General features: G+C 38.0%; 1 protein-coding gene across 9 annotated transcripts in view; it reads left to right on the top strand.

Moving 5' to 3' along the window:
• The window catches only part of MYO5A (myosin VA), a 272,641-nt gene that overhangs the window by 126,589 nt on the left and 134,668 nt on the right, over positions 1 to 11,384 (top strand). For 6 of the 9 annotated variants that reach the window (XM_023732490.1, XM_023732488.1, XM_023732487.1 and 3 more), the window contains exons 5-8: positions 3,626 to 3,782; positions 9,238 to 9,381; positions 10,132 to 10,213; positions 10,828 to 10,935. In XM_023732490.1, the coding sequence (XP_023588258.1) occupies positions 3,626 to 3,782; positions 9,238 to 9,381; positions 10,132 to 10,213; positions 10,828 to 10,935 (491 nt within the window). Of the gene's footprint in view, positions 1 to 3,625; positions 3,783 to 9,237; positions 9,382 to 10,131; positions 10,214 to 10,827; positions 11,028 to 11,384 lie in introns of those variants that run through there. The other 3 variants (XM_023732489.1, XM_023732494.1, XM_023732497.1) reach the window with 3 other exon arrangements.

The following is an 11,384-nucleotide window of genomic DNA, read 5'->3' as shown; positions in this document are numbered from 1 at the left end:
TCACAACTAGACCAATAAGCAACATCATGATAAACAGAAAAAAGATCAAAGATGTCAAGGATTTCATTTTAGTTGGATCCACAATCAACACCCATGGAAGCAGCAGTCAGGAAATCAAACAATGTATTGCACTGGGCAGATCTGCTGCAAAGACCTCTTTAAAGTGTTAAAAAGCAAAGATGTCACTTGATGGACTAAGGTGTGCCTTACCCAAGCTATGGTGTTTTCAGTCACCTGGACAGTGAATAAGGAAGACCAAAGAAGAGTCGATGCTTTTGAATTATGGTATTGGTGAGTAATATTGAATATACCGTGGACTGCCAAAAGAATGAACAGATCTGTCTTGGAAGAAGTACAGCTAGAATGCTCTTTAGAAGCAAGGATGACGAGACTTAGTCTCACATACTTTGGACATGTTACATTATCAGGAGGGACCAGTTCCTGGAGAAGGATATCATGCTTGGTAAAGTAGAGGGTCAGCAAAAAAGAGGAAGACCCTTAAGGAGATAGATTAACACAGTGGCTGAAACAATGGTCTCAAGCATAGCGATTGTGAAGATGGCAAAGGACTGGACAGTGTTTCATTCTGTTGTACACAGGGTCACTATGAGTCGGAACCAACTTAATGGCATCTAACAACAACAACAGCATCTTATTTGTAGCCATTCAAGACCACCTGAGTATCTGTAAGCCTGCCTTATTGAGATTGTCGTCAGTCCCAAGAGTTCACTCTGGCTTATTATGTAGGTTGTGGCCCACCAACCGTCTGAAAAATCAACCCCAGAGTTAGTTTGACTTTTAAATCATAGTACTTTACAATTTGAGGGGCCTTAGGTGCTATGAGTCAGAATCGACTTGATGGCAATGAGTTTGGTTTTGGTTTTAGGTGCCATTTAATCTTAAAAATGTGAAAACTGCGGCTCAGAGAGGTCATGCAATTGCTCAAAGCCATGAAGCTGGTAAATGACAGAGCTAGGACTACAACCCTGCATTCAGGGAGGTGTATAAAATGGAAGACTGGTACTTTTTATATATTAGAATGGTCTACTCTTTTAGACTTGGGAAACAAGGGAAGCCTCTCTGCCCAAAAGTCAGGGAAATAGAATAAAAAATCCCTTAAGAATTAACACTTAACTTGATCATATGCTTAAACCCTGGGAAAGGAAATGTATCTGCTGTGTGTGCTTGACCTCAGTGTGTGTATGTATGTTTTTGTATAAACCTCTGGGATTCATTCAAACAGCCCTTGATTTTACTGCTTTTATTCCTCCCCATATTATAGGAAAGGACTATTACATAGGAATTTTCTGATTTTTTGATACAACATTTTGTCATTAAGACTTGAAATAGCTTTTCAAAGGCAGTAAAATTTAGAATACATTCCCCTTTAGGATTTTCTTTTCATCAAACTGGTGACAGACTCTTCATTCTGTTTGCTGTTGCAGTGGTTGCTGGGAGAATTTTGTCAAGTTAAATGACAGAGTAGGCATAGTGATAGAACTGATCATGCAGGAATTGGGAAGGGTTGATTTTTCTGATCACACTGTTGAAGAGAACCCAAAGACTGCTGATACAGTCCCATGATTAATGTATCTAAAAAGATAAATTCAGAGGACATTTTAAATGGTTGAGGAAAAGACATTGACACGACAGTGAGAACTGTTTTACTCAAGTGATTTATCTTGAATTTAGCCATGAATGAACAGATACAATGGGAGTATCCAGTTCAGTCTTGAAATTCAAATAAAAAGGAGAAGAGATAGTGATATGAGGTTAAACGAGTGTTTCATAACAATGCGGATTACACACAAGCTTGTATTATAAGAATTAGACATTCCCTAGTATCACCTAGGTCCTCCTGATTTTCTTCACAATGTGGAAGCCGGAACATCAGGAACGGGCAGCTATGTGGTCCCACTAGTGTGATATGAATGAACTTAGGCCTGAACTGAATACTCCTACCTTATTTTTCAAGTTCTATAAAATAAGGTGACAACCCTCATTTCTCAAAGGAGAAAGAACTTTTTCCTTAAAAACATTCTAAATTTCTACTGTGGGAAATTATTACCAGTACTATTGATTCTGCTACTTTGATAGTTCTCAAATTCATCTGCTTCTCTCAGTCTCCACCATCACTGTCTTTGTTGAGACTTTCATAATTTTTCATCACATCCTCCTGCCACCCATATTCTACGTTGCTGTTGAGTCATATGGTAATTCTATGTTTAACTTTTTGAGGACCTCCGCAGCAGCTACACCATTTTACAATCCCACTAGCAATGTATGAGGGTTCCAATTTCTCGACATCCTCGCCAACACTCAGTATTTTCCATTTCTGATAATAGCCATCCTAATAGATGTGAGGTAGTATCTCATTGTGGTTTGGCTTTGTATTTCCCTAATGACTAATGACCTTGAGCATCTTTTTATGTTCTTATTGGCCATTTATATATCTTCTTTGGGGAAATGTCTCTTCAAGTCCTTTGCTCATTTTTTAAATTGGATACTTTGTCATTTTGTTGTTGAGTTATAAAAATTCTGTATATAATCTGGATATCAAACCCTTATCAGATGTATGATTTGCAAATATTTTCTCCCATTCTGTTGGTTATCTCTTCACTTTCTTGATAAAGTACTTTGATGTACAAAAATTTTTCATTTTGATGAAGTGCAGTTTATCAATTTTTTCTTGTGTTGCTTGTACTTTTGATGTTTTATCTAAGACTCCATTGTCAAAAACAAGCTTTACCCCTGTATTTTCTTCTAAGAGTTTTATAGTTTTAGTTCTTGTATTTGGATTATTCATCCATTTTGAATTAATTTTTCTATATGGTGTGAGGAAGGGGTCCAACTTCATTCTTTCGCATGTGGAGATCCAGTTGTCCCAGCACCATTTATTTAAGAGACCACTTTGAGTTTTTGAGTCATTGTGTGAATGAATTAAAGATGTAATAGTAGATAGTCTTTCAGTTCTAAGAAGAGCAGTACTAGGTAAACACTAGATGGGGCCAGTAGTCTTAGTAATAGTATTCCATCACTACATCCTCAGACATGAATTGTGGCTTGATATATTTGAATGAAACCAGCCAGAGAATGGACAGTTTTTCCCTCTGGTGATGAGGATACTTCAGTAGGAGCTGGAGCTTGTGGGAGTCCCACCTGATGGGCTGCTAACCAATGGACAATTTGAAGTATAGTTTAATTTGCAAATGGTTTTGTTAGTTTAAATTAAGTTTTTCTTTTAAATTCTTCTGCTGTGACTCCAAAGAATATCCCTTCAACAACAGTATTGTAAGATACCAAAGTAATTCTCTAGGAATATAATAATATGTTTGAGATGTGTATACACACACAAAATCACAGACCCTCTATTACAGATTAATCCTTAGATGTGATGCTCTTTAATTTAATGTTCGATATCTTCTTTTCCCTCTCTGTTCATTGTCCTTAGTCTATAAGTAGTTATTCTTATTAGAAAATAGTGTTCTATGTTCCTTTCCATATTTTTCATGTATGAACCAGTAGCAATAAGCCACTGTGGCTTATTGATGAGAACAGAGAAGAAATTGTGTTAATCACATTTAGAAACGGGCAGCACTGACAGTTACTCTTCTTTGTTTTATAGAGATGAACGAAATCAGTCCATCATTGTAAGCGGAGAGTCTGGGGCAGGAAAAACAGTCTCAGCTAAGTATGCTATGCGATACTTTGCAACTGTAAGTGGCTCTACCAGTGAGGCTAATGTTGAGGAAAAAGTCTTGGCCTCCAACCCCATCATGGAGGTAAGACAGTAGGACCTTGGCCTTCTTACTGTAGTTTACTTCTTAGACTAGATTATGTCATATCATGTCATATATTCCTACTTTTCTTGTTAAGAAACATGCTTAAAAATGGATTGATACAGCACTGGTCAGAACGTCTGAGATCTTCTAGCCACCAAAATTAGGAAAATACTTTTCCCCATCTTGGTAAGAGATCTAAGAAAAGTGAAAATTCAGTAACGTAGACATTTTGAGTAAACCCCAGGTATAAGAGGAATCTGCTTTAGTCCATAATCTTGCCTTTTTTTTTTTTTTTTTAACCTACCACTGAATTGTTGCCTCTACATAGAAGGCAGCAGTACTTCATTTTCAAAAGTTTCTTTTCTCCTAGTTAATTAACTCACTTCTGTTGCTCCTTGTACCAGAAGTACAAGGTACTCATTTCCCTACAGTCCAGAGTTCTTACTTATGCTCCTTCTAAAATAGGAGCTATGCTCAAGCATGAATTGAATTTCATTATTCCTTTATTCACGTTTCATTTTCTGTACTCAGTCTAACCTGTTTAGCTATAAATTTTTATTTTTTCCAGATTTAAACTATAAACTTAATCATGATCTCAACCTCACCAAGGTCCATAAACGTTTTTCTTTTTCTTTCTGTAGAGCACATCACACAGATTTACGTTAGAAAAGGTAATTCAATAATAGTAAATTCATGTGAGAGAAAGTTATACAAGGTAGAAATGCTTATGCCAGAGGAAATGGAGCTAGTTGTGTGACTGAGAATTTGAGTATGTTAAGGTTTGCAACTAGAAGACTGTTTACCTATTAATAGGATTTTAGGAAAGTTACAGTTTTGTAAGAAGTTCCATTAAATGAAGAGAAGTAAGCCTTATTAAATGGAGAGAAATTGCTTTGAGCATGCAGACACAAACCTTTCTTGTTGAAAATTTAAATCAGCAATTTTATTGCTGTTTTTTTCCTTTGTCAAGCCTTATTTGTCACCCAAACACAGATGGAGTTAGAACTGGCCTGGTGCAGCTGTTGTACAAGTGGGTTTTGCAGTTATCTGTCCAGAGGTAATTGTGCCTGGTTTGCGGTGCTGTGTGTGATACTTCAAAACAGAATGCTGTGACCCGTTGCCTACAGGAGTGCTCCAAAGCAGCAGGCCTTCTGCTCTTGGGGTTGAAAGTCCAGATGTGCTGGGAAGGTTGAGAGGCCTCCTGGGCTGGGCCCTTTATGGAAAGAGAACTGAAAAGTTTTCAAAATAGCATGGACAGGAAACAAATGCTTGTGCCAAAAGAGAGTGGTGAAGGTTTTAAGCAAATAGTAAGATTTTGAAAGAATTTGAGCTGCAGATATAGTGGTATGTGTCACTGTTGTTAATATTAGGGGAATATAGTCTGTGGAGCCAGTTTTTTGTTTGGGTTAGAAAACAGCAGCACATTGCTTCCTATCATTGTTTTGACTGTTTTTGGTCATGACAACAAATTCTTGGTTTTTGGCAACAGTTCATGCCATTCTGGTCCGTAATGTTAAAATATACCAAAGTCTTGATTGTGATAGTATCAGACAATCTCAGATATAGGCCTGAACAAGAGTTTGAAGCTGTCTTGAGGATAACTTAAGTCTGGAATGAACAGTTGTATGACCATGCTTCATTCCCTTTCAAAAACAGCTACAGATTTTTCTGTAGCACAGATTTGAGTCATGTTAGTAGGAATGTTACTACTTCTTAGTTTGCACTTATAAGGAATTTTCCCTGTTTGCTAGATTAAAAAAAATAAAGAATCAGTTAGTTATGCTTAGTAACTGAAAGATTAAAATGGCATATGGGGCTGAAGAATGGTGACAGGGGTTACAGTTACAGGAAAAAAATAGATAAAATATTGAGCATGTGAGCCTAGAAAATGTTTGTAGCTTTAAATCTACCTCAAACCTCTGTCAGAGCCCTTCACTGTGATATCAAGAATCAAGGAATATCCAGCCTCCAGTGATCTGCTGAAGCTCCTAATTGGATAATGAGCGTTTTTAACATCACAGCCCAGTGACTAAGGGGATTTGCATATTATCCTGTAGAAGGCAAGCTCCTCATCCTCAGAATAGGCTCCTTTTGCAAAGTATGAATGATGTACAGAGAAATGATTCTTGCTATTCTAATTTTTGACATGTTTTGTTTTTCTCCTGGAAATTTTCATCCTAAGATAGGTGCAGGGAAGATTCTTGGGACCAGTTGGGTCTTAATAGTTCCTTTTCACCTTCAGTAACTGTAGTTAAAGATTTTCATCTCCATTTAGTCAAAGAGAGTAACTCACTCCGTGTTTCACTAAAATCAGTAGTAAAACTGAGATCATAAAATTTCTCCTTTCCTTTAGCAATTTCTTGTTAATTGAATGGAAAATAGTATTAAGGAAGGCTGTTGTGACTACGGTATTTATAGGGCTGAATGAGCAATTGAGGGGGTATGAACATAAGATACTGTTTATATAGAGAACCTTTTTTTCCATATCAGGTTTAGGGCTCACAAGCATATGATTTCATTTTTTGAAAAGGACCCTGGAGTTCATCTATCCCAGTCAGTTTACCCTGGGAACACTACAAGTTCTCAGAGAGATTAAATCATGGCAAGTTGGTCGTTGGGCCTGTTCTGACACCCAGATCTTCAGACTTCTATTTCATTTGTTCCTTCTGTCACTCTGTTTATGTTTAAATAAATACATTTCACTCAGAGATAAAAGAAAGCCTGCTTCAATCTTTGCCTACTCACTGCATCTTCTCGCAGGGGGAAGTGTGACTTTGGCAGATTGGCCACACTGACTCCACGCTGAGTAGATGTGGGGAGATGACATGTGGAAGGTGGGATAAGAGGTGAGGAGGGAGGACACGCTGTTCCCAGCTTCTCCACCTTGCTCAGTTACTGACAGGAAGACACTGAGAATGGTGCCTACCAAGCTCTCAGTGTGTACTACAGCTGCTGTTACTTCTGTATTTAACACTTCCTCTGGTCTTTGGCACAGAATATTATGTTGAGAAAAATTCTGCACTTTTTGTTAATTTACTTTTCTAAACAGAAGAAAAATTGTGGGAACATATGTAGACTTTTTCTTTCCTTTTTGGTAATATCAAGAAGGGAACATCTACGTAAACGTCTGAATAGTTAAATTATCTCAGGCTACATTAGATCATTCTGTAATTTTGCTGGGAAGACAGTTTCTAGTCGTTCTTTTCTATAAAATCATTTAATTAAAAAAAAAAAAACTTTAGGTAAAGAAAAACATTTAAAATGTTAATCTGAAATGTAACAGTCTCCTCAGTGCCAAAACAAAATAGAATAATTCCTGCCCTCTTTCAGAGAGTGAAAATGTATTTTCTTTGATTGATCAGAGAACTGAATGTGTTGACCTTTGTGGCTGCATTACCACTGTTTTCATCACTTATATTTGTATCATCTTTTTAACACTCCAGAGCATTTTCACATCCTTCTCTCTTGCCGTTTTGATATACTAATCCTGATAGTCACAGGCTTTGCACAATTGAAAGATTTTAATCTTCTATGAAATTAACTTATTAAACATTGAATATATACATTGTGAACAGTTACTTTTCTAACTGCACCTTTTTTTGCTTTGCCTTCAAAGAAAAATTTATGAAAGCATGTTACCAAAGTCAGAAAGCTGTACATATATCATTTTAATTTTTAGGTTTATATAAAAAATTTAGCAGTAAGTTACATTCTCTGCATTCTGTAGCAGATGTTTTGCAATTTAGATCCAACTGTCAAAATTCAAAGGCAGATTTTACTGTCTCTGGTTTCTAAAACTGGCATTTGATCTGAGTAGGCAATACTAATACCCTGCTAATAGGCAGTCCAACTGGGCCAGTGAGAAAATGGTGGCACAGGGACGTCTGACCTCCTTAAACTTCATGGAGACAGAATCACCATCATCATCAACCCGAGGCTGATGGCTGTGAGATGGAGGTCAGACATACCTCTACCCTCCAAACTTTTTACCAGTTCTGACACCAGCCGCCCCTCCCACAGCACTCTCTACTTCTCTGCTGTGTTTGATAATTCATTGCAGTGGCCACACAGAACTCACAGACTGTACTCATGATTATGGAGCTTATAAGGGAAGTAACAGGTTACAATTCAGGATCAGGAACAACTCAGGATACAGTTCTTCAGTCTGTTCTTAGCCATGCCTGCAGGCAGGCCCTATCTGGCCCTCGGCTCCTGGGCCTGGCCTCAGCCCTGCTCGGGCAAGTGTTACAAAGTTCTTTAGCTCCACCAATAAATGCCCAAAGGCAGCCCATTCCACCAGTAAGCCTCAGACTGAAGGTGCTCAGCTCTCTCACTCTGTGGTTCGGTGAGCCTAGCTCTGCCAACAAGTGCTTGGAGGCACACTACTCCTTCAGCAAGCCTTCTGTCCGATGGGGCTGAGCTCTCTTGCTCTGTGGGTCAGCACACCCACTGTCACCATCTCGCTCATGAGCTGGGAAGCCCACCATTTGTTCCCCTGGTTCTGCTGCTGCCATTTTTCTGCTGTGCTGGTTGCTGCTTATCACCATCCTGTGCTGTCTCTAGTGTTAACAGCTCTCTGTCTCCTGGGTCTAGGAGGTTCTCAGCACAGGCATCCCAGGTCCAAACGATGCGCTCCATTCCCAGCCTTTCTTTGTGGTGATAGTGAGGTCCCCTTTCTGCTCTGGGATTGGCTCTCTTTTAAGCCTAGCAGAATGGCAAAACTGACCAATCCCCTTGTTAGGGTTCATACACCTTATTTGCATGTCCCCCCCCCAGGAGCTCCATGCACCTCATTTGCATTGTTAGCAAGGTGTCCAATCCCCTTGGTGGGCCACAAGCACCTTATTTGCATAGTTCCATCCATTCACTGTGCGGGAGCTACAAGACCATGCATGGCTAAAACAGCCATGTTAAGTAATTCACTGCACTGCAGCCAGTGTTTCCCCATGATAGGATGATGGAATGGAACCTTCTGGCTAAAGAGACCCTGAACATCAGACCAGTATTTCCAGAAAAATGTTAATTTGTCTTAACTAGTTTATTTACCAAGAACTGACCAAGTTTTTCAAGAAATCAGAACCCTGCTGTTAACCAAGAGAGATCACACCTTGACAGTTCCTAACCCTGTGCATTCTCTTTCTTTGCCGGCACAAATGAGCATATGTTCGCATGCCCCAAATGGTATATGAAAATCTCCCAACGGCTAGGCTCAGGTCTCCTGTGTCTGAAAGCCATTTTTGTGAGAACAACAAAGCAGGTAAGAACTGTTAACATGGATCTGTTATGTGGGCAAAGCATACGCCTGCGCCTAGAGGGACTTAATTGGTTCCGTTCTTACAGGCATCAGTTTCAAAAGGTTTTCTTCTACTCTGTCCTTTCTCTTTCTGAACAAATTCTGTAAATGTCATGACATGAATTGCACTTCTGAAATCTTGTTTTCTCTCTTGCCTCTTAGTCGATTGGAAATGCCAAAACAACCAGGAATGATAATAGCAGTCGTTTTGGGAAGTATATTGAGATTGGTTTTGATAAGAGATATCGAATCATTGGTGCCAATATGAGAACTTACCTCTTAGAGAAATCCAGAGTGGTGTTCCAGGTAAGACAGGCATATATACATATGTACTTGTGTTACACTGACATACCATCACATGTCGCTGGTATGCATTTTATTTCCAAATACTCTTGAACGTATTGACAACATTGCTACAAAACACACTTGAACTGATTAATGTAAAATGGTGCTTGTACGAGACAGAGGAATACCTCTTAGATTAATATCTTTGGCACTGGGTACTTACTAGGTTTAATGGCTTTGACTTTTACCTATAGATGCTTCTAGGAAAAGCTTAGTTAAGAAGAGGTGCTTTGATAGAAAAGGCATTGATTGGTCTATGCCTTCAAGGAGTTACCGTTTGAACGTAGTTCAAGAAAAAAATTATCCTTGTCCTCTTTCCTTTCTCCTCTTCTTTTAGAATATAATATTGTTTCGATGGAACAGTGAGGATAAAAAAAAAAATCTTCACAACCCAGTTGTGAACTACTATCCAAGAATACGCTCAGTCGAGAAACATCTTTCTGGTGCATCTGTGTAGGATTTGCATTCACACGTATGCTCTTGGTCATTTTTTATCTGAAAATATAAAATACTGTACAACAGTGGCAGGCATACATTAACGTATTTACAAGTAAACTAAAGTTTAATTGTAAATACATGTTAGGAAATTTAGAAAAGGACAATTTATTTCACCAACTCAAATCATTAAATATTAAAAATTTATTTTATTATTTAATTTTCTGCATTTTAGATTAAAATGCTGTAATTAGAAACTCTTTTCTTATTTCAAAGGCAGAAGAGGAGAGAAACTATCATATCTTCTATCAGCTTTGTGCCTCAGCAAAGTCACCTGAATTTAAAATGCTGCAATTAGGTATGGCATTAGATATGTTGTGCTGATATTGTTTTCTGTTAATTTCTGAGTTCATAAACTTATTTGTTAAAAAATGAGCTTATTTCATACTGAAATATTTATGGATGAAATGAGAAGTCTGCTACTGGTTACAAAATAACCCACAGGCGGTGTGGAGGAGTAAGGGAGTGGCTGTATGAATGGAACAAAGCTGATTTTGAGTTGATACTTGTTTCAGATCGGTGATGGATACATAGGGGATTGTTATACTAGTCTGTCTTATACGTGTTTGAAATTTTCCTTAAGTAAAAGAGAAAAAATTTAAAGGACTTTATCTGATGGAGATCTGTAGGGTTCCTGATGAGGGGGTAAAGTGTTTGAGGAGATTATTCTAGCATGTAGATTGGAATAACCTTTAGGAAAGGAGTATTCATTTCACCAATTAAGATAAATATTTTATTTCATTATTTAATATTGGGTTTTGTATTAAAACACTGTAACTGAAATCATAGGCAGCCCAACTCGAGACCCTGTGGCTTAACTGTGCTGTCACTGCCTCTAACTCAGAGTGGACATAAGGGTAAATGTTCAGGCTTTTTCATGGACTGCAGAACTTTTACTTCCCTTAATTGCAGGGGATGCAAATTTCTTCCATTACACAAAGCAAGGAGGCAGTCCTGTGATTGAAGGAGTTGATGATGCCAAGGAGATGGCCCACACCAGGCAGGCCTGCACTTTGCTAGGTAATTTAATGTATTCTTCAGCTCTTATGAGCAATAGCTTTATGACTCAAGCAGCCTTTGTTTGGAATTTTGGCTTGGCTTCATATTAATTGGTGAGTATTATTGGTAGATTTAACATTCCTTAAAAAACACTTTGGAATTGCAGATGGCATGAGGTATCTTTTTGGAGTTGATGAAACTGTTCTAAAATTAGATGTGAGAATGAATGTTCAACTGTAAATTTACTAAAAATCATTGACTTGCACATTTAAAATGGGTGAAATTTATGGTATGTAAATTATACCTCAGTAAAGCTGTCTTAAAAAAAAAAGGTGTTCAAAGCAGTAGGGGAAGCAGGACTAACTGTGGTCTTTTGCTTACATTTTTACACACTCTAAAGCCTGGAACTAAATGAAATGGATTCCATTAAGGTGTAAGTTTTGAGGGCATAATTTTGATTTTGTTTTTTT

The sequence above is a fragment of the Trichechus manatus genome, unplaced genomic scaffold (genome assembly GCF_000243295.1).
Source record: "Trichechus manatus latirostris isolate Lorelei unplaced genomic scaffold, TriManLat1.0 scaffold00052, whole genome shotgun sequence".
NCBI classification, from domain to species: Eukaryota; Metazoa; Chordata; class Mammalia; order Sirenia; family Trichechidae; genus Trichechus; species Trichechus manatus.
Note: the sequence above shows the minus strand (reverse complement) of the source record. Positions and strands in the feature narration are given on the sequence as shown.